Here is a 25050-nt window from a genome sequence, read left to right as displayed (position 1 = left end):
CAGTTTAAAGAACTGGTTAGCACAACCCAATGCAATATCAAATAGCCATGTGCAACATAAATAAGCATGAGAAAACAAGACAGAAAGTGATGCACATAAGCGGCACATATATAAATACTCAAAATATACACCAAAAATTACTTCTTTTATTGATATAAAGGACAAACAAAGAAACCATACAAAGACATCTAAAACCATTTAAAACAAATAATGTACATAGACTGACCTAGGTGGAGATCCCGGTCTGGGTCATCCACAACTAACCTCTAATCCAGACAAAGAATACTGTCTAAACACCTCTACCCATGATAAATTGCATAGAAATATGGTATATATTGCATATAGTGCCCTAGCCAACCAATTACAGGTAATGGGCGATGGAAGGCCCCAAAATCATGCTGCAATGATAATCAAACAGACCTATAAAGTGCAAGTGCTACAAATGAAACAACTGTCAATGCCCCCTCATTTGTGAAACAATATAATGTTCCAATGTAAAGTGCAAAGTGCAAATAACAGAGGGGGGAATGAAGGTGCTGATATGCAATCCTATGAGGTCAGGGTTGAGATCTTACGGCATGTGATAGATTGTAGAAGAAAATCCTATGAGGTTGGTAGAGCAATGGGAGTGAGGTGGGATGCGAGGTGAACGGCTCCCCACGCGTATCGTCGTCCCAAGGACGACTTCCTCAGGGGTAGGTAGCCAGAGTCATAATGCACTCATCTTAAGTATGCCCTCTAATCAAAGCGGCGTACAACACCTGTGCTGCTTGAACGAGTCTGCGTGAGACCAGACGTGATAAGCAAAACCGGAAGCACAGAATGAATGAATCTGACGACGGACCAATGCGCATGCGCATCCCGGCCGGGACTTGCAGTGTGGTATCCAAGGTAACAAGATAACAAAATACATGTCAGTAGTGTGATTGCGACACACTGGCATGTTTGGGTCAAAAAATATATATATACCTATACAATGCGGCGGAGCATAATGTGCAACATACACTAACCCTAAGAGGAAACCTTAGTGGCAAAAGAATGGCAAAGTACCAATAGTGTGGACACGACACACTAGCATATTGGAGTCAAGCGATATGAGTCAGGTCATATACATATACAGTGCGGCGAAGTATGGGTGCACAATGTACAGCACCACTAAAGAAAATGAATCTGTATCCATAAATGTAAGGATATACAGTATGACCCGTCCCTCATATATCAAAGGTAAGTGCATATAGGTCACGGCGTAGTCCTGAAAAAAAGGGCATATATGTCAAAAGAACAGCCAAAAGAAAAAGGCATATATGTCAAAAAACAGCTAATGGATATACGGCACGGCGCAGTTGAAAAATTTAGACGTCAAATGCATGAAAAAATAAATAAAGATAATGAAAATCAAATTTCAGTGTCAAACTGCTATTCCAAGCCAAGTGTATAAACGACCAACAAGTTTGAATATGGGCTTCAAATACAAAAGTTTATGCAGGCTAGAGTACAAGTAAAGGTATATCCGGCAGATGAACCAGTATTGTGTGTACCCAAAGGGTACTCCAGCGTAGCAAGGGCCCACGTTATTGATGGCTAGCAATCACGTGTAATAATGCACTGGGCGCAGCGACAGAGGGCAAACAAAGGTGAGTGCTGACATAGAAAATGTATACAAAATTTGCATGGTTATTTGTCCTAATAGTCATTAATTGGCAAGTGCCTCTTCAAATAGAACTAAAGTAAGTAAGTAGGTAGAGCACAGTTCAAAAGAAAATACGAAAAGGCGAGAAATCCAGCTTAAGCCCGACGAAAGGGGGTTCCTGAGGTCAAGATTTGATAGTTCTCATCAGTCTTCTGAGAATGTGATGCATTGTAGTAAACGGTATGTTATCCATTTGAAGGTGTTGTGGTTCAGACCTTGTTCATGCTTCAGGTTGATGCGAACAACAGGACTCCAAGGAGTGAGAGTGGATGAAAACAGGATGTACATAATTAGGCGATCCATCCAGAGCACTAAATCCCTGATTTGCTGGAGAAACACAGGTACGTGAAAAATATATATATACAATTACGAGATATAGACAAGCATAGGGATAAAAAATATATATATACGTGAGAGACGGCCAAATAATCTGAATGCATGCTGAAATATGCAAGGATATTCGTGATGACATAAGCTGAGGAAAAGACCTTATAAATGCATGTAACAAGGCACACATATGTATGTCACTGCAAAGAACCCAAACATGTGAATCACATGAAGTGATGGGGTGAAAAAATTGACGGGCCATAAGGGCCTAATATGTTGAAGCCACCTCCATTCTGTCATTGTGCCACTTTCTGACCTCCTGCTGCTGCTGCCACCTCCACACTCTGTCATTCTGCCACTCTGTGGCCTACCATGTTGCCGCCACCTCCACACTGTCATTGTGCCACTCTGTGGCCTACCAGGTTGCTGCCAACTCCACACTGTTATTGTGCCACTTTCTGACCTCCTGCTGCTGCCACCTCCACACTCTGTCATTCTGCCACTCTGTAGCCTACCATCTTGCCACCACCTCCACACTCTGTCATTGTGCCACTCTGTGGCTTTCCATGTTGCTGCCACCTGTGGGCTCCTGCTGCTGCTGCAGACACCACCTCCACACTCTATCATTGTGCCACTCTGTGGCTTTCCATGTTGCAGTCACCATATTGCTGCTACCTGTGGGCTCCTGCTGCCGCTTCTGCTGACGCCACCCCCACACTCTATCATCATGAGGATTGATAGCCAAAAGCAGGAGTGGATACAGAATGCAGAGGACATGCAAATATCCCATTTACTGGTCATCTCTGTTTTGGATCCACTCCTGGTTTTTTTTTGGCTTTAGCAATACTGATGGATTATTGACCGATTGAAATTGGACACTGACGGATGAAATGAAGGGCAAAATGATCAGTGACGTCAGTGCAAAATTACTGCCGACGCCCTCTCCACTCTTTTGGGGGGTTTCTACATGTAACCGCGTTTAACAGAACAGGTTCTGTCGTAATCTATGGAACCATCTGATGTCGGTGTAAAAAGATTGCACTCTTTGATGTTATAGTGCAGTGATGGCGAACCTTTTAGAGCCTGAGTGCCCAAACTTCAACCAAAAGCCACTTATTTATTGCAAAGTGCCAGCGCAGCACTTTAAGCAGTAATGTATTTCTCCTTGTTCATTGACAACTTTCAATCCTTCAGCCTCCCAAGGACACCAACCCAGTTGAAATGAGGAGGGCATATTCATCTATCATTATAGGAAGGTTCTGCAGGAAGATTCTTTGAGTTCTGTCTGGTGAACTTCATTCTGGGGTGATGGCCTGGGTGCCCACAGAGAGGGTTCCGAGTGCCGCCTCTGGCACCAGTGCCATAGGTTCGCCACCACTGTTATAGTGGGATCTTGGCCCTCAGCTCGGTCCTTTCGAGCTGGCACAGATGTTACCTTGTCAGGCTGCGCTCCCGCTTCACTTATTTGGGGAAGTTGGCCGCTGTAAGTGCACATGGAAGTGAAGAGTGAAGCGATTCTAAGAGCGACGGCTGTCATGTGCGTGTCATACTTAAACACCAAGCTCCCTATGCATATTTAAGCATGCAGCCAGGAAATACCTGTTTTTTTAAAGTGATTGGCCATGATTTGATTCGGGTCGAATCTAATTTTTTTCGAAAAATTCTGCGAATAGGGTCAAAGTGAATTTCAATTAGCCCATCTCTAGTCGTGAGCCTATCAGTGCTTCTAAAATTTGCTTGTAGGTAGGCAAACCTACAAAATGAAAACACTAGATGGCGCCATATGTCAGGTTCTTTACATAACTATCCCTAATGTATTCTAACGCTGCACTGGGTGATATTAGGAGCATAGGACATTTTTACTTTCTTTAGCAATACAACTAAAATCATATTAAGGCCATTTGCCAATAAACCAAGTTTAAATCAGTGACCGAAATCAGTTTTTGGTCACTGAATATCATCCAATTTTGATATGATATTGTCAACTAGTAGAAAAAAATGTAAAATGTAGATATAGAGATAATAGGGCACATGTACTTACAAAGTCAGACAGTTCACTAAAAGTGCATTGTCTGTGTATAACGCTGGATGCGACCGATTCACTAAGAACGTGCACCAGAAATCATTAATCGGGTGCTTCCCTGCAATGGTCAGACAGAGTTCACCATCTTTTTTGTGGTGTATCTTTAACATAGGGCGTGCGACACAATTTGCAAATTAAATACGGCGCTCGGTCCCTAATTTGTGTCGCATGGAGGCTAGCGAAGCTGCTCCACAAAAGGGTGGCGTGCGACACAATGGCAGCGCAAATACTTTTTAAATACCTTTTAGCCTAGAAGAACGCGTACAGTTGGACAAAAGTACGGCGCAAAGCCTTCAGTAAATGTGTCCCAAACTTCCAGCAACACATGTGTGATAAGTGCAGTCTTTGTTAATAACACAATTATTCGCTTTTATGGGGCAAGTGTTTTGCTTTAGAAATGGAACAAACTAGTGTGTGCGTACACCAATAGATGATGTAGAAAACCTGAAGCGCTTTGAAAAATTGGGGACATGTATCAAGGCTTGTACACTAGTTTTCTGGTGCAGAGGCATACTTATTATGATAAATCTCCCCCATAGACCTTTATATACGTAACAACAGCCGGGGGCCCCGCACTAAATAGGGACACAAGATGGACAGTGGTAAAAAATGTATTATGCTGTTCTCCCGGCAACTCCGCAGATGCACGTCATCTTTTTGCTGCTGCTAGCCCATAAGAGCACCTCATCTTTGGCCGTCGGTGCACCTCATCTTCCACCCACCAGCCCGCTCTCCAACACACATCATGTTCGGACTGCCAGCCTGTGAACTCATCTTTGAGCCTCCAACGCACCTCATCTTATATGTATGTTTAGATGTGTATATATATATATATATATATATATATATATATATACTGTATATGTGTGTGTGTGTGTGTGTGCAGATCCATAGAGATTTTAGATTGATTCTAAAAATTCTAGAGATTTTAGAAACAATGGTATTCTTAGTTTTAGATTTTTTATAAATTCCTACCTAGTGGTTACTAAACCAATTCCAATATTGGTCCAGGACAAACCAAAAAATACTGCTGCCATACTATTACCAAATAATGATACCCCATTACCTTTACTGAATAATGATACCACAATGCTGTTACCAATTAAACTACCATGAGACCAATATTCCAAACAATAGCGCTACAATTTCCAAATGATCCCTACAAACTGCAATACACAGAATTATCACAACATAAAGAAAATACCAAGATCCTTAAAATGAACACAAGACTTTATATACAGAACGGTATTACCAATAATTCACCAAATATAAACACCACTAGTAGGTAGGGTTAATATTTTTTAGATGGACCTCTTGCCCAAACTCCTCTATCTGTACTGTGCCACTCCATCGTTGTTGTCTAAGTCCCATTTCCTCTCCATTGATAAACTCCTGACCCCATTTTTATGGGGGAATGGTTCACCAACAATTGCAAGAGAAACTCTGAAGGCCCCCACTGACAGAGGAGGGCTAGCTTTACCCCATATGCAGAACTACTACCAGGCAGTACAGTTGACATATGCAATGTGGTGGATAAAGGCAGACTTCACCAATCCAGCTGTAGTCCTAGAGGCAGCACATATGGGCTCATATGAAGCGTTGACCAACTTTGTTTACAGGGGAGGGAAGGCTCATGGGCTTTATTACTCATCTAACATGGCTGCAACCGTAACATGGAACAGAATGGTGGTCAACTGGGGGGATTGACTCTAGGGCCTGGGCTCTTACCTTGTGGTGGAACCCCTTCCTACCTGAGTTGAAACCCCTGCCATACTTTGAGTTCTGGGCGTGCAGGGGGATTAAATACCTGGTTCAGTTGTACCAGAATGGGACTCTTAAGACATTTGCATCCCTTAGTCAAGAGTTTAATCTACCTCCTACAGCTTTCTATAGGTACCAGCAATTGCGCCACTTGCTGAGGATTCAGTTTGGGAGTGAGGAACTAAAGAGCATAGATTAAAGCCATTGCCAGAACCAACGACCTTGGGAAACCTTTTTATAAGCAATTGATACACCCCCAGCCCTCATCTGCTGCGAGAAGCTTTTATATATAGCAAAGAGATATCCCTGAACCATCATCTTAAGGAAATCACACATAACTGGCGCTCAACAGTTATCAGTGCCTGGGACAAGTTGATAGAGGTAAAGTTGCTGCACCGAGTGTTTGCGCCAGATGCATAGACTCCCCTCAGATTTGTGTTCTAGATGCGGGGTGGTACGGCTACCTTCTTTCACATGGTTTGGATATGCCCATCCAATTCAGGATCATTGGTTGGACATTCATTCTTACATCAACGCGCGTCTAGGTCTCCTAGGTGTCTGCTCTACTCGGGTGTGTCTTCTGGACCTGGAAGGGGACATTCTTCAGGCTAAATTCAAGAGAGCTCTTATTTTGCTGAATTGGAAGCCTCCTATGTGCCCTACATTAGCCAAAAGTATTGCGCTGATTAATGCAGAATTTTTGCTTTATAAACTCACTTACACTGCTAGAGGTACTCTGGATCATTTCACTTCGATCTGGGATATATGGGTGATAGCCCAGACTGCTTCTGGTGTGGGGGAGAAATAGCTCCGTATGAGTGATGTGTGAATGTGCAACATCTCCCACCGGGGCCTAGCCTTTTCTTGGGGCCTGGAGGCAGCTGGGGCCCAGAATACCGTAGTGCCTGCCGAATGCGACCTAGCACGCTGATGTCACGGTGCTTGGTATGGGTCTTCAGCATGTGGTGTGTGCAAGAAATATGGAGGGAGAGGCTGATGTACTGGTTCTCCCTGGGGCAACCCTTAAGTGTCTGTAGGATGAGTCCCCGGGTAATGGATGGGGAGCCTGTGGTGACAGTCATATCCAGGGATCAGACAGAGGCAACATTGTGCAAAATAACTCATTGTTATTTTAGGCAACGGGCCTAAAAGGTCTCACAGCAGTTTCGGATTACTGGAGTGGTTATGGAGAGTGGTCCTCAGGAATAGTGCACCAGCCTGGTGGTAGATGCAGGATGGGATGGAGCTATGTCCAAACTGTGGAAGCTTCAGCTCTGAATCGGAGTCTGCTGACTCTGGTCCTGGGATTAAATTAAATGTCAGCACTGAAGGTGTACTGAACACTGTCTCTCTCTGTTCACTCTGTCTCTGTAGACAGACCATGTAGAGGCTGTAGTCTAAGAGGATGTGCTCTTCAAAAGAGCTGGTGTTAAAGACCTCGTGCTCCTCCCTGGTGAGGTGGTAGCATCTCTCTGATCACACTCCAGTTTATATTGCAGTAACATCATTGATCAATAACTTACACCCAGTTAGACATTGCCTGTTCAGGCAGGATCTACAACTGCTGAGTCTTCCCTGCATTAGGGAGGGGGTGCCTCTTGCGGGGGCATCCATCTTTCTGTTTTTGCATCACTGGCTGATGAAATTATCATATGTTGATATTTTTGTGCTGATTGACCAACTTGATTGTACCTTGTACTTACCTGAGGTGGATTATTACCTTTGTACACTGTTGTATTGTTGAAAAAATGAAAATAAAGTCTTTAAAAAATATATATAAACACCACTTAGTGATGATCTTTACCGCCATATTGTTATAATACAAACACCACCCTGCAAAGAACAATATCACTAATGACACCTCTGTACAAATAATAACACTACATCATGTTTATTACCACCACATAGTAACTCAATAATACTGCAATAATATATGATAACTTACACACACAGACCAGTATTTACAACGTAAAGTGACCATATAGTAGATAACAGTCCTGCACATAGACTGCAGTGTAATCAAATGACTTACAGATGACGTCCCTCATGCTGTCTCTTCCCTTCCGTCTAATCTTCCAGGTGACTTCTTTTGGCCACGACTAAACTCTCCGGGTATATAAAACGAACGTGGTTGGAATCATCCTATATACTTCTCACACCTGACCTCCATATACACAACTGACCACACTGTGCCCCCACATAAATCATATATACCCCTCACACCTCAACTGACCACACTGTGCCCCGACATATATCATACATACCCCTCACACCTCAACTGACCACACTGTGCCCCCTCATATATCATATATACCCCTCACACCTCAACTGACCACACTGTGCCATCACATATATCATATATACCCCTCACACCTCAACTGACCACACTGTGCCCCACACAAATATCATATATACCCCTCACGCCTCAACTGTCCAAACTGTCCCTCCTCATATATCATATATACCCCTCACACCTCAACTCACCACACTGTGCCCCCACAAATATCATTTATATCCCTTACACCACAACTGACCACACTGTGCCCCCACATAAATATTCCTCATACCACAACTGACCGCACTGTGGCCCCATATATATCATATATTCCCTCACACCACAACTGACCACACTGTGCCATCACATATATATACCTCACACAACAACTGACCACACTGTGCCCCCACATATCTCATATATACCCCTCACACCACAACTGACCACACTGTACCCCCTTCATATATCATATATACCCCTCTCACCACAACTGACCACTCTGTGCACCCACATATCTCGTATATACCCCTCACTTCACAACTGATCACACTGTGCCCCCATATATATCATATAAACTCCTCACACCTCAACTGACACACTGTGCCCCCACATATATCATATACACCCCCCTCACCACAACTGACCACTCTCTGCACCCACATATCTCGTATATACCCCTCACATCATAACTGATCACACTGTGCCCCCATATATATCATATAAACTCCTCACACCTCAACTGACACACTGTGCCCCCACATATATCATATACACCCCCCTCACCACAACTGACCACTCTCTGCACCCACATATCTCGTATATACCCCTCACATCATAACTGATCACACTGTGCCCCCATATATATCATATAAACTCCTCACACCTCAACTGACACACTATGCCCCCACATATATTATATATACCCACACACACCACAACCGACCACACTGTTCCCCCACATATATAATATATACCCCTCATACTAAAACTGACTACACTGTACCCCCCACATATCATATATGCCCCTCACACCACAACTGACCACACTGTACCCCCCAGATATATCATATATACTCCTCACGCCACAACTGACCACACGGTACCCTCACATATGTACCCTTCAAACCACAACTGACAACACTGTGCATCCATAATCCATTATGTAGAAGAAAATAGATTGTACTCCAGCACCGAGGGATCTTTTAAAATCTTCAAAACTTTATTTTTCTCAACAAGTCAAAAAATATTGCAAAGTTACAAACGTCCTTTTGGGCATCACCAAGTATGATTTTGTGGAAAAAACGACCTACGCGTTTCAGGTGTTAGCGCACACCCTTAATCATGGCATATCGACCAAACATAATATTTGGTTTAATATGACCGCTACTCGGTGACGTAAATTTCGTATATCCGGTGCCGGCATGTTCACCCTAAAAACATTTATGTGTTAAAATACATGATCAAAAACAGAAAAAAACTCCCTATTATATGCATGTAATATTAAGATAACATTGTGTTGAAAAGCTTTGATCCCTTCATCGTAATTATTCTTACACTAATGCGCAGAAAGTACAAAAATCAGCTGATATATCATATTACGTGCGTCCTATTTTGACATGATCTCATTTTAATCCATTTCTGTAAATATAAATATGTATATAAATGAATTGATACATGAAATTAGGACTTATTTTTGCATTATCGCTCGCACAACCGTGATTGGAATATCGATAGGAACTGCAGGTCACAGCAGACCCGTCAGGTCCACCGGACTAAACGCATGCGCACTATTGGAATACCAGAAAGTCTCAAACTACAAACAACACAACCTATAGTTCTCCTAGAAGTCCATCTATCATCTACCGCAGGTAAGTATACATAACATTAGTACATAAAGAACAAACAAAAAAGGGGGAAACGCAATGCTAAAAGACATCATCATAGTACCTCATTCTAGATGATACTTCCTTCTGGGTCTATCAAATGTATCAATGTGTCAAATATATCAAATGTATCAAATATATCAAATCCAATGGGTTCTCTTTCATAATGACCTCATAAATTTTCTTTTGTACAACAAGGGTGCAAATTGGTCCCCTAAAAATCACCTACATTGGGCAATCACATATCTCCAAGTGACCCTGAGACATTTAAAAGTAATCCAACCTGGCTTAATACTAAAGGATTTTTCAAATGTGGCACCCACCCATGTACCACACGTAGATTTGCCAAAACCACCAAAACATTTCCAAACACGGATAATTCTACATCATATAACATTAAAAAAACACCTTAACTGCAACAGCAATTATGTAGTATATATTATCCGTTGTAATATTTGTGCAGTCATGTACATTGGTTGCACTATACGGAGATTCAAAGAAAGGTTAACGGAACATCTTAGGGATATTACCAGCCACAATAGGGAAGGCTTCCATACCAAACACATATCGGGAACAGCAAAACATTTCATCGAGGTGCACCAAGGCAATGTATACAGTTTTGAAACATTTGCAATCGAACAGGTACACAGGAACATTAGAGGGGGCGACAGACGGAGGACTTTACAAGATAGAGAAGCGCTTTTGATCTTTCACCTGAACACAAGGATGCCAAAGGGTTTAAATTACAGACCTGAATTTTTATTTCATTATTAGAGAAAAACCTTTTTCCGATAGCGGTAAAATAGCTGACCTAATATACCATTATAATTTTTTATGATCATGGAACCAACCAAGTCATATTGTCAACGAGATTGTTTCCCAAATGTTTACAACTAAATGTTTACACAGTAGTATTAATGGTCGACGTCCGATGAGAGTCAAAGTGAATATTGAGGGTGTTATTCAGATGGAGCAATTTATGAGGTCATTATGCAAGAGAACCCATTGGTTTTGATATATTTGATACATTTGATATATTTGACACATTGATACATTTGATAGACCCAGAAGGAAGTATCATCTAGAATGAGGTACTATGATGATGTCTTTTAGCATTGCGTTTCCCCCTTTTTTGTTTGTTCTCTATGTACTAATGTTATGTATACTTACCTGCGGTAGATGATAGATGGACTTCTAGGAGAACTATAGGTTGTGTTGTTTGTAGTTTGAGACTTTCTGGTATTCCAATAGTGCGCATGCGTTTAGTCCGGCGGACCTGACGGGTCTGCTGTGACCTGCAGTTCCTATCCATATTCCGATCACGCATGCTCGAGCGATAATGCAAAAGTAAGTCCTAATTTCATGTATCAATTCATTTATATACATATTTATATTTACAGAAATGGATTAAAATGAGATCATGTCAAAATAGGACGCATGTAATATGATATATCAGCTGATTTTTGTATTTTCTGCGCATTAGTGTAAGAATAATAACGATGAAGGGATCAAAGCTTTTCAACACAATGTTATCTTAATATTACATGCATATAATAGGGAGTTTTTTCTGTTTTTGATCATGTATTTTAACACATAAATGTTTTTAGGGTTAACATGCCGGCACCAGATATATACGAAATTAACATCACCGAGTGGCGGTCATATTAAACCCATTCTTATGTTTGGTCGTTATGCCATGATTAAGGGTGTGCGCTAACACCTGAAACGCTTAGGCCGTTTTTTCCACAAAATCATACTTGGTGATGCCCAAAAGGACGTTTGTAACTTTGCAATATTTTTTGACTTCTTGAGAAAAATAAAGTTTTGAAGATTTTAAAAGATCCCTCGGTGCCGGAGCACAATCTATTTTCTTCTCCATACCGTGTTACGTCGAGGTCCGGACGCACTCCTGGAGCACGAGGGTAGATGCAGGTGAGATGTTGACAAAAAAAACTCTTTTTCTTTTCTATAATCCATTGTGCAGGTTCCCCCTGTAGTACTTCATTAAGTAGGTCTCCCCCTTAGTATTTCATTAGGCAGGGCTTTTTTTTAAAAACCATTTAGTAGGCCTTCCCCTTAGGAATTTATAAGTCACAGGGGTTAATACATACACAGTGAAGTCATAGCACAGGCAGTTAATACACACACAGTGATGTTACAGCACAGGGAATTAATATACACAGTGATGTCACAGCACAGGGAGCTGATACAAACATAGTGATGTCACAGCACAGGGAATTAATACAAACACACACACAGCGTTATCAATAAGAAAATGCTGAAAACCATAACAATAACTGATAACAACAACTCCACACCACAATGCTGGCTAGCTATGGACACTATGAATATAACAATGCATAAGCTGAGAGGTAAGCTAGAAGGTTAGTCAATTAATACAATACTGATCTGACACAGACAGAAGTGGCATCTAGTACCTCACAGGTGACATGTCTTCTCCTTCAGGGCCAGAATAGATGTAACTTATGGCTGAAGAATAACCACTAGATGCCTTCAGCTCATGGCAGCACATGTCCCACACTGTGCAACTAAGAATACCACAGTTACTCACAGTATAAGGCTGAATCCACATGGCCGTTCAGGGGACGTATATATGGCAACGTATATACGCTGCATATACGTCCCCCATAGGCCAGCAATGGACTCCGTGCCGTACGGGAGCAGTACAGTACCTAACATGTGCGGCACCATACCCTTCCATAGCCGTGAGTAGCAGTCCTATCTTTTTTCGGCATACGCCACCGTGCACCATATATCCCTATGACGAGTTCACCCAAGTCACCAGCCTCAGAAATCGCAGGTTAACAGCAGCTCAGATTAGAGACCATGTCACTGTCACCCAGAGTTCTAGCAGCAGACACATCTCTACAACTGTTAAGAGGAGACTGTGTGCAGCAGGCACACACTAAACGGCAAGCAGAAGAGACTTGTTAGGGCTAAAGAACACAAGAAATGGACATTAGACCACTGGAAATCTGTGCTTTGGTCTGATGAGACCCAATTTGAGATCTTTGGTTCCAACCATCGTGTCTTCGTGCAATGCAGAAAGGTGAAGAAATGGACTATACATGCCTGGTTCCCACTGTGAAGCATAGTGGAGGAGGTGTGATGGGTTGGTGGTGCTTTGCTGGTGACACTGTCAAAATTGAAGGTATACTGAACCAGCATGGTTACCACAGCATCTTGCAGCAAGATGCTATTTCATCTGGTTTTTGTTTAGTTGGACCATCATTTATTTTTCAACAGGACAATGACCCCACACACACCTCCAGGCTGTGTAAGGGCTACTTTACCAAGAAGGAACGTGATGAGGTACTAAGTCAGCTGACCTGGCCTCCACAGTCACCAGATCTTCACCCAATGGAGATGGTTTGGGGTGAGCTGGACCACAGAGTGAAGGAAAAAGGGCCAAAAAGTGCTAAGCATCTCTGGGAACTCCTTCATGCATTCAAGACTGTTTCAGGTGACTACCTCTTGAAGCACATCAAGAGAATGCCAAGTGTGTGCAAAGCAGTAATCAAAGCAATAGATGGCTACTTGGTAGAACCTAGAATATGGGCAGCATGGTGGCTGAGTGGGTAGAACTTCTGCCTTGCAGAGCTGGGATCCTGGGTTCAAGTCCCACCCAGCTGCAAAGATCTTGTATATTCTCTCCGTGTCCTCTGTTTTCCTCCCACACTCCAAAAACACATACTGGTAGGTTGTTTAGATTGTGCGACCCATGGGGACAGGGGCCAATTTGGCATGCTTTGTGCAGCGCTGAGTAATCTGTAAGTGCTATATATATATATATAAAAAGTATTAATATAAGACATATTTTCAGATGTTTCACACTTTTTTGCTAAGTATATAATTCCACATGTTAATTCATAGGTTTTTTATAGTCATGAAAATACAGAAAAGTCTTTAAATGAGAAGGGCCAAACTTTTGCTCTGTACTGTATATGAAATGGCCGGAAGTTACTGCATGTCTCACAGCCATCCTGTGGTAATGATCACTGATTCCAGGTGGTCGGCTGCCCCAGCAGGGCTCCATACAGCATATGTGCCCACTGTTGCAAGGGTGCAGAGGTGGTCCTGCCCAAGGATGACTATCTTGTTTCTAAAGGACAACATGGCTACATTTATAGTAAATTATCTTCACACAGGTAGATTTATTTTAATAGCATACAATTGAAGAAATATATATATGTGGGGTTTTAACCCCTAGGCGCACCAGGACGTTATAGTACGTCCCCGGGGCTAGATGCTTAGCGCATGGGGACGTTCTATAACGTCCTGCTTCTGGCACCGGCTCACGAACGGAGCCGGTACCAGAAGCAGCGACTGTCAGCTGTCTAGTACAGCTGACAGCCTGTGCTAACACCCGTGATCGGAGCCGGCTCCGATCACGGGTGTTAACCACTTACACGCCGCGGTCAAACATGACCGCGGCGTGTAAGGGTGTTTGCGCTGTGGATCGGATCCCCCGTGCCGCTTACCGGGGGATCCGATCCACTTCTGGGCAGCTCCGAGGACTGGCATGTGCCCCGGAGCTGCCCGGTCTCCATGGCAGTCAGACCCCTTCCGGGTCTGACTGTAAACTGTCTGAGCATGCGCAAGCTTGCTCAGACAGTTTACACTGCTCTACAATAAAATAGTATTGTAGAGCAGTGTATTGAACTTAAACCAGTGATCAGAGCATCACTGGTTCAAGTTCAAGTATGTATAAGTAAAAATATGCAAAAACACTTAACACTACACATTATAATAAATAAAAAATAAATACATAAAAATATAAGCCCCTAAAATGTCACTTTCCCATAAAAACACTTAATAAAGTATAAAAAACACAAAAACACAAAAAACCCTGCATATTTGGTATTGCCGCGTCCGTAACAATCTGTATAATAAAACAGGATCGTTACTGGACCCGCACGGTACACGCCGTTACCACAGCAGGTTACCACCACATATAGAGTATCCGTGTACTCGGGAGAAATTGGGTAACAAACTTTGTGGAGCCTTTATTCATTTAAACAATACCAATGGAAGTAAATAGGATACCCAAAAGAATGCATACATTTACAATAAAGTTAAATACTCAATTTACAATGAATAATATATGTCTTTATTAAATCGGTCACCACAAAAAAACAATTAAAAACTACACATAAAAACCACAAAGGTGTGGCGGTGGTCTGAAATAACACAATACATGATAAGTACCCTTTAAGTATCCGACCAACATCAGTAAATACAATTAGGCTGTAATCAGTTCCATTACCCACCAGGGTGTAGTGTATAGCCTCAACAGATTGTATGAGATAGTGACTCTGACCACCGCCACAGCACCCCGACGCGCGTTTCGCCGTCGCTTACTCCATTGTAAATGTTTAATTTTCCACCCAAAATGAGTGTATTGTGAAAAAATATTACAATTTGCAGACTGCACCTCCATTTTGTTTTAACCCCTATAAAACACGTAAAGCGTTAACAAACTTCTTAAAAGTGGTTTTTCATACGTTGAGGTGTGTAGTTTCCACAATGGGGTATTTTACGAGTCCCACTATTATTTAAGCCTCTCAGTGTCAATTAGAAGTTGAGCAGGTCCATCTAAATACAAGTTTTGGTGATTTTACAAAAAATGTGAAAAATGATACCTAAATTCTGAGCCTCATAACATTCTAGTAAAATATGTGGAATCTTAAAAAACCATGCCAACATAAAGCAGACATTTGGGAAATGTAAGTTATGAATTTATTTGGGAACTATGACTATCTGCATCAAAAGTAGAGAATTTAGAACGTTGAAAATAAAGAATTTTTCCAAATTTTTGCCAAATTTAGTTTTTTTTCATAACTAAACACAAAAGATTTCATCCAAATTTTTAAACTAATTTGAAGTACAATGTGTCACGAGAAAACAATCTCAAAATCCCCTGGATATCTCATAGCGTTCCAAAACTATAACCACTTATAGTGACACAGGTCAGATTTGAAGAATGGGGCCGCGTCCTTAAGGCCAAAAGAGGCTGAGTCCCGTAGGGGTTAATTAAATTAAATGTGAATGCCCAGATGAAAATATCCCTTTAAGGACATTCGACCCCGTGTTACAGACGGACTTCTCTGCCGACTGTGACCTCTGGTGAAGCTCTCTGGATGCTTTACTTTTGTAAAGATCAGCTGTAAGGTGTCTGTAATGAAGTTTTATTGATAATTGTTATTCCTGTGACAGCACAAAATTTTGAAAATCCAGTTGTCACTGGGAGGAAAAGAAAATTGCCTTGAGCTACATTTATAAAATATACGAGTTCTGACTTACATACAAGTTCAATTTAAGAACAAATCTAAAGATCCTATCATGTGCGTAACAGGGACTGCCTGTAATCCTTTCTTTCATATGGGAATAATCATGGCTTTATGATTGCTTTAAAATGTCCTATAGCAGTGATGGCAAACCTTTTAGACATCAAGTGCCAAAACTACAACCAAAACCCATGTATTTTTTGCAAAGTGGCGATGCGACAATTTAAACAGTAACTTATTACTCACTGCTCTTTCACAGGATTAAATTGTATAGGCACCTGAGGACACCAATAGAGTAGAGTATCATTGTAGCTTCCTTCTAGGGTCCTGGGCTGCCTGGGAATGCAAGAGGCCTTGAGTCCTGTCTGGCGAACCCTGCCCTGGGGTGATGGCAAGAGTGCCCATATAGAGGCCTCCGAGTGCCACCTCTGGCACCCGTGCCATAGGTTCGCCACCACTGTCCTATAGTAAACAATACTGAAGTGCCTTTGAGGAATGAAACAATTACCTATTTGCATTGTTACAATAAGGATTTCAGAAATGTAATGCTTATATAGAATGATAAGATAAAAAAGCAGGAATTGTATAGTAGTAATTGCACCTAATGAATGGCGTAACATTGAGGTAATCACATGAGACAGAACCATCTCGCTAGAAACATTAAGGCCCCTTTCACACTTGCGTTGCAGATCACGTCAGAGTCTGATCAGGGTTTGGTCAGTGAAAAACTGACATTTTGCATCAGAGTTCAATCAGTTTTCAGTCACAGTTTGTTCAGTGTCTCAGTTTTTCATGCGCATCAGACTTTCATGTGTCTCAGAGTGCAATGCATTTTTGATGCATCTCCATAGACTTGTATGGTGCGTTTTTCACGCACGTGACTTGCAAAAGTAGAGCATGCTGAGATTTAGGCCGGTGGCACAAGTGGCGTTTTGAACCCGTTTTTGGGCCGTTTTTAAGCAGCCCATTAAAAAACGCATCTGTTTTTTTTACTGGTTTTACAAATTATCTTAATTAAAAGGGGTAAAACAAATAAATATTTGAGAATAAAATTGCTTACTTTGAATACCTCATTGAAAAGTATACTAGAAGTATCTGTGGATATAACATACTTTTATATAAGTTACAGTATTAATAAGGAAGGTGATATGCTTCTTGTTTACTAGTAAGGATCATTTTATACTCACCTTTCACACTTGTATTGTACAAATGGTCTTCATAACCAACTCTGCCAAAAAAAAAATCCCATACATGTTGCTAAAATATATTTTGGTGTATTTGGGGACTGACATTTCATTTCAAAATTAACTTTATTTAAACAAAAGAAAGAACACAGCTGGAATACATTACAGCACATGAGAGCTGTTTGCCTGAACATACTTGTTGAGTGATTGAGTTTCCCAGCATGCAGATGGCTTGTTCAGAGATGTGCGTTAATATCATTTGACAAACTACAAGTATAAATGACATGCTCATCATCATTTTTATTTCATCTAGAGTCCTTAGCATGCTACATTAACCTGACAACACTTAATCCTGGGCTCATTTAACAATACATTTCATGCAGTTTACATATTGTTGGTAATATAAGATTATCAGCACATATGTTCATTGCTGTAAGAACAGACTGTGGATTTCTGTAAAATTCATATATTAAGTTCAGTATTCATCCTTTATCTCACGGATTAACAATACTTAGAGATGACAATGCATGACACATCAGCATAATTTCAGCTATATTTAACTGACCCATGTAACCGAATACAATACTTTCTTTGTCTTAGGCTTTCAGGCCTAGCCAAATAGAATTTACACAGTTCCACAGTGAAAATAAAACAATGAGTATACCATATTTATTGCTTCTATAAGTGCAATGCATTTTGGCCTATTAAATAAAATATGTCTCTGTCATATGCTATCTGTGTACAACTTGTGTCTGTTAGGAGGAACTGTTGAGTATTCTAGAGTCAGCTGAATCCGATCTTTCCTCATAGTCCTCCTCTGTGTAAATTGGCTGTTTAACTACAATTGAACAATTGTCCTCAGAGCCTGGGATTCTGGGGTCTTCGGGGGCTCTAGGGGGAAGGACAGGTGAGCTCCTGAACACACTGGAGGAATTTCCAGAAAAAGGACTGACATACTGAGATCTGAGTTGGTATTGTTGTTGCAGTGTCATTGTGTTCCATAGAGTTACATCATTGGGCAAAAAGGGGCTAGACTGATTCCGTGCTAAAGTGTTCCGCAGTAGTAGTGGGTACCTGGGTGGTTGTGGGAAAGGATGTTGCAAGGGCACAGCCAGTGGATTAGGAACCACGTTGCTTGAATCTGCTGAGAAACGCAGTGTATCTGGTACTCTGAAGGCTGACCCAACTGACCATTTAGAGGAGGACAATGGGTATGAGCCAAGAGTATGCTCAAAAAGGTGACCATTGGAAGGTAACATAATGCCATCTGGATCAGTTGCAGTTCTCTCTCCAGTAACTGATGATCTGCTTGATAGAAGGACTTCTACAGCCCCAACAAGGTCACCTCCACATCCTTTCAAAATAAGTTCTAGCACAGTAGGCTTTTGACTTGGAAATATCTTCTTAAGGACCTCAAGAGGAGGCCTATTGGACTTTAAACTAAATGGCAGAGACACTGTTCCAGAAGAACCCTCTATAATTAGATGGCTGTGCTCTGCCTGGTACTTGGGGCTATCTGAAGAACTTTCAGCACTACTGCAATTCTTTTGCGCCGGATACCCTGTCTCATCCACTGACACCACTTCAGGGCTTTCTGGTGTACAGCAAGGCTTCACATCAGGGGGAGACCTTTGGTCTGTGTCTTTATCACTGTAGCTTTCACCATTTTCAGTTCCACTGCTGTCACCTAATCTCTCCTCTGACAAATCTGAAAAATCAAGAACCACAACAGAAAACATTATAGAATTACATGCATATGGACAGAAACATATAAATGTTGATATATGATATAAAATGGCACTATTAAAATTCAGCAAAGCTGACCTCCAATTTTCAATGTGATAAATAACCGCAGGGGCAATGGTTATAATTTCTGATGACAAATTATAAATGCAAAGAAGCTCATGAATCACTTCTTTCATAAAAAGGAACAAATATGAAAATAATATGGTGTTCACAGCACGCGTCTTATCTATCAATGTCCGGTAGCACTTTACCGATAGCTGAAACTGTGTTTTTTAAGCTTTCACAATATTTCAATATACATTTATTATACCATGATATCCATCACCATAACACTAGCACATACAGAGTGGACCCTTGTCAAAAAAAAAAAGTTTCAAAACTGTCCACAATGCAAAAACATAAAGGCAATATAAGAATGAGAAAATATTTGAAACAACATGAGATCAGCAGTTGAGAAATAAGAAGAGTCTGCACAATAGCTACTTCTTGCTGTTTATTCACATTTCTATTACTTCTAGTAAACTGTGGATGGGAAATGTATTCTATTTTATGTTATTATTTAAGTAAAACGCTCATTATTGTATAGCTAACACACACACATATCTCTCTCTCTCTCTCTATATATATATATATATATATATATATATATATATATATATATATATATTGACTAGTATGGCTCTAGTGTATGGATGTTTACATAAAATGTGAGCCCCCCTATAGATAGTAGCTGATGTTAATGCTGGTCATTTCTACCCTGCATTGCGGAATTTGGTGCTAAATGGCTGTATGTGTGTATCTATCTATGTATATACATATATGTGGTTGTGATTCTATAAATAAATGTGTGTATGTGTGTATAAACAATATTTATTATATATATATTAATATATATATATATATTTATTATATAAAATATATTTTTCAGTTTTCGTCTCTCTTTAATCCATGCCATGGTTATATACATTAAAAGTAACCAGAAACATAATAACATAATGAAGAAATAAACACACATTTGTAGTATATAGAAGGGATTTCACAACACTTCTCACTCGAAGGATAAATAAAATATTTATAACTAAATACACCGATTTCTAGTCACTACAGGTGTTTTCCGACGTTTTTCAAATAAAGTTAATTGAATGAGATCCTGATATACGCCATGTCGCAATTGAGTCTCTCCTAGTCAGGATCCCTGCAAGGTGTATATTACAGACCCAAAGCTGCTCTTTTCAAATAACTTTATTGGTAAACTCCTGGGGACACATAAGGACCCGGTATTAGTGCATTCTGGTGTAAGTTCAGTTATGGGAAGAGATCGTACAAGATTTGACACAATCGTCTCAGATGGTGTCGGTAATGTTTTCAACTGGTGGTAATTCTACTGAGGAATTCACTACATTATGAGCCCAATAATTAATGAATAGACAAGCAGATAGATGTGGCATATGAAGATAGATAAAGATAAGATAGATAGGTAGGTAGATAAGTATATATGAGATATGTATTTAGGATACATAGGATTATATAGAAAGATAGCAGATAGGTGGATAGGTAATAGAGATGTCCGCAGATAGGTAGGTGTGATAGATAGATAGATAGATAGATAGATAGATAGATAGATAGATAGATAAGCAAGGTATGAGACTAAAAGGTAATGGATAGAGACATATACATTTGTATGAATAGATAGATAATAGATGGATAGATAATTGGTAGGTAGATGAGATATGGACAGACATATCAAAGGTAGTTTGGTAACAGCTCGGTAAAGCGATGGGTGCACACACAAGTTATGGCAGGCCCCATGTAAATATGCAAAAATAAAGCAGCACACTAATGTAAACATCAAACGCAATAAGGGGGGACTTTATTTGACTTGATATGAGAAAGGCTTCTAAATAGAAGTGCCCCCTTTATTCGTTTGATTTTTACATCGGTGTGCTGCTTTCTTTTTGTATACATATATAGGTAGAGGCATATACACAAATAATTGGAATGGGTAGATAGATAGATAGATAGATAGATAGATAGATAGATAGATAGATAGATAGATGCAATTACAGAATAGCATAGATAACGCGTGATAATCGCTCTAAAGAAAGATGCTAGAAGAATATAGGCAGATAGGTGGACACATATATATCTATCCATTAAATAGATGATCACCCGTTAATAGAGGAATATTGTAATGAAAGCAGAGGGTCAATAAGTAACCTGGACGGAGTAGCAGAAACAGGAAGGTAGAAGCAGATACTTGCTCCTGGATACAGTCACTGTATTATTCCTGTGTCTTCTGGGATGCATCATCCAGATACTTCATAGCGTTATTTTTAAATAACAAGACAATTTTTTTCCTTCCCAGCAGACACTGATGATACAAAGAATGTCAGCTACACACCCTATGTCACCGCATAACGCACCTTGACTCCGCGTATCCCAACAATTTTAACAACTAAAAATAATTATGTATTCACTTTTCATTTATTTTATCTAGAAGTACTTGTTCATACTATGCATGTAGGAGCTTAACTGTAAAAAAGATGGTTAGTCTGCTGCTTAAATAGAAGGACGGAAAGAAAGGTAGAAAGGTGGATATGAGATACTATAGACAGATAGGCAGATAAATAGATAGATATTCTTTGGTAGATGTATAGGTAAATACATAAATAAATTAATAAATAAATACTGTGAGATAGACAGAGAGATATATGATAGATAGATAGATAAATAGATAGATAATAGATATATAGATGACAATTTTAAAACTTTTTTCTTAATACTCTTGTGCAAAATATTGTTTAGTGCTGTTTGGTGTGCAATTATATTGCCTATTTGTTATAAGTTTCTTATGTATAATTGTATTATTTTTCTAATCCCCTATATGTTTTGAGCATCCGCCCATGTAATTATCTATCCATTATATATAAGGGTATCCCTGTCTCAAATATATCATTCTATTCCTACCTATTTATATCTCATATCCATCTCTCTTTGTCTTCTTTATGATTACTTTATATGGCATGCATCTCATCTCCCTCTAAATACTCACATTATCTTTTTCATAACTCTTCATGAATCTAACTGTAGATCTGGTTTGTCTCATATCTTTATCACATATTATCTATGATGCATTCATCTACTGATTATCTCTCCATGTCTAATCATATTTTAGATAATTTGCACAACTTCGGTAAAACAAGGATGAAACTTGAGTGTGGCATCCAGTCTACATGAGGGAGGATGCTCGGAGTAGTTGTGCAGTAACTTGATCCCCCCACTCCCGGTGACATGTTTTGGCACAAGTTGAGGCTACACTTGATTTCCTTCTTGAGCAATTTTACACGCTTCACTACTTGTCTCCTTCGTCTAAGCTGAGAAGTGGCCTGGGGACTCTCAATAAATCATAATGTGATAAACCGCATAACTAGTAACTGACATCCACTTTATTATTACAATATTTGTACATATAATTGTCCTTACACACTGCAGCCAGCTGTCAGGTACTGCCACTTATCCTTGGCATAACTAGACACTGGCACTTCCAGGGGCGCAAGCAGCGCAGGCTGTTATCACCAACAAGCCCAATGTGGCTTTTATTAGAGAGGGAACTCACAACACAATCTCTTCACTGACTATGATAGTAGTAGTAACACATATTACCATAAATATTGTCCTTAATAATTAGAAAGTTTACCAAATATTTCAATAATTAAATCACTGTTATTAATTTCGGGGAAGGCTTTTCTCATGATAAAATGTTTAACCAATACATTAAAACATGTAGGATATGAAGGAATTATTTGTATTACTTTATTCTGTGCTGCTCTGTGCTATTATACTAGTATACTGGTTTCCTAGATACGTACACAGATATTAGATGGATGGCATTAATATAAATCAGGTATAACATTGAATAGAAACATGGGATATATTTAGGAAAGATGGACTCATTTGAGATAAAAAAAAAAGGTCATCTCCATGTAGTATTTATTTTACCTATTTGTATTCCTTACAAATATATTTATCTGTATTGTAAATCCGAAAGTAAATACTGTATGTCACTTCATATAATGCCACCAATGTTATTTTCGTGATTACAAGAGGTTTGGTTATTTGTGATCATTAGTATTTTATGTATCACGATCAACGTATAATAATATAGAACGTCAAATAATAATAACAAAATAATTAATTATATTTATCATAATTAACAAGAGGATCATATGATTATCACAATTCACATATATGTGTCAGTCTCTTGTATGTGAAGACGAATGTACCCACCTGTCTTTCCTGGCAGCTGCATGGTGGACGAGGGCTCCTGTGCCCACCTGATGGCCATCTCCCCGGTCCTGGGTGCTGGTTGACTCGTGTCTGCCGGCAGGGAAGCTGGTAAGCCTGGCATGGGTCTGAGAGTGTCCGGGATGAGGCTCTCCAGGCTCTCGTTAGCTTGCTGCCTCCTGAGGGCCACCTGAGCTGCCATCACCCGCTGCCTTTCAATGATCAGAATGCATTTCTCACAGGTACAGTCCTTGAAGCGGCAATACCGCTTGTGGCCCTTGAGCCAGGAGAGGACCCCGTGGTTTCTGCAGCGGGCACACTTTGGGGTTCTCTGTAGAGGGGCCCGAGGCTGTGACACTGGTCCCCCCATGTACAGGTAGGGAGAGCCGTAACCATTCATGGTCCTCTGTGTGTACAGAACCAGCAGAAGTCTGGAGACTGGGGTAATGCTGCAGACAATCCTCTGCCCTGTGTAGTCTTACATCCTGGGCTATGCTCCTCTTACTCTCTGTATCTCCACGTGTGGCATGTAATTCTCAGCACGGATTAGGGTACTGGGCTGCTGCTGCCTGGCACTGTACTCTCCATGCTGTGTGAGTATGTGCATCAAATAGTGGAGTTAGATGGCAGCTTCCCCCCTCCTTTCATCATGTCTCCGCCTTTTAGCCTTCTCGGTAGCCTAGTCCAGCATAGAGAACCTCATCACAGTCTGTCAATTGTTCCCCAGCAGTAGACCAATACAGTCAGTCCATCATCCATCCAGAGTTATCACAGGTCATTGCTTCATCACAAGTGCTACATGTGACACTATTTCATCTGCCACCTTCTGTCATAATGCCTTTCATTGGGTTACACTCCAGATGTAACTGAATTGTATTCAATACTAGTATGAATGAATGAAAAGTAGACATCACAGAAGTACATTTAAGTTATGGAAGTAATAGAGGTCCCAGAGTGCACAGTATTTCTGTAAATACACAGTATTTATCAATAAGGGAACCTATAGTATCATCATGAAAATGACTTGAAATCTGTAGATAGTGAGCATTTAATATGGCCTTTCAAACTGAAAACTGGCAATGTTTTCCTCTCTGCGTCTCTAGTACCTGAATTTCTGAAGTGTCGGTGCCATAATATTGGTGTTTTCCGACACTCTTGACTTGCTCTAGTTTTCTGATCCTTCTATTTTTCTGACACTTTTTTTTGCGCAAGTTGTGGTGCAAAAAGAGCCCAGCTAAAAGCTTGTGTTGGGAGTTCCAAACCTTTCAGTCCGTGCGCCAATTCATGAATTCCTTGTGCCATAAACTTATATCCCACTGAAAAATATAGAACGGTTCCAACGCCACCCAGCTCCAACAGATGAACAGATGAATTTGTATTTTTGGAAAAATATTCAGTCAAAGAGGGGCATTTATTATTTTCGGTGCAGGGTGGCACTGGAACTGTGGTTTTGTCTCTATTTTGGGTGTTTCCTTTGATTAAGGGTGGATTCACATTGGCTCGTGAATT

General features: G+C 40.4%; 1 protein-coding gene across 1 annotated transcript; it reads right to left on the bottom strand.

Annotated features, from left to right (window-relative positions):
* Positions 1–17666: 17666 nt before the first annotated feature.
* Positions 17667–24132, bottom strand: DMRT3 (doublesex and mab-3 related transcription factor 3). Its single transcript, XM_072126481.1, has 2 exons — positions 23545–24132; positions 17667–19219 (listed from the first exon to the last, which is right to left on the bottom strand). The coding sequence occupies exons 1-2, from the start codon at positions 23939–23941 to the stop codon at positions 18267–18269; spliced, it is 1350 nt and encodes a 449-aa protein (XP_071982582.1). The 5' UTR covers positions 23942–24132; the 3' UTR covers positions 17667–18266.
* Between the last annotated feature and the right edge of the window lie 918 nt (positions 24133–25050).

The sequence above is a fragment of the Engystomops pustulosus genome, chromosome 1, assembly GCF_040894005.1.
Source record: "Engystomops pustulosus chromosome 1, aEngPut4.maternal, whole genome shotgun sequence".
Lineage (NCBI taxonomy): Eukaryota > Metazoa > Chordata > Amphibia > Anura > Leptodactylidae > Engystomops > Engystomops pustulosus.
This window is presented reverse-complemented; position numbering and strand designations above follow the sequence as displayed.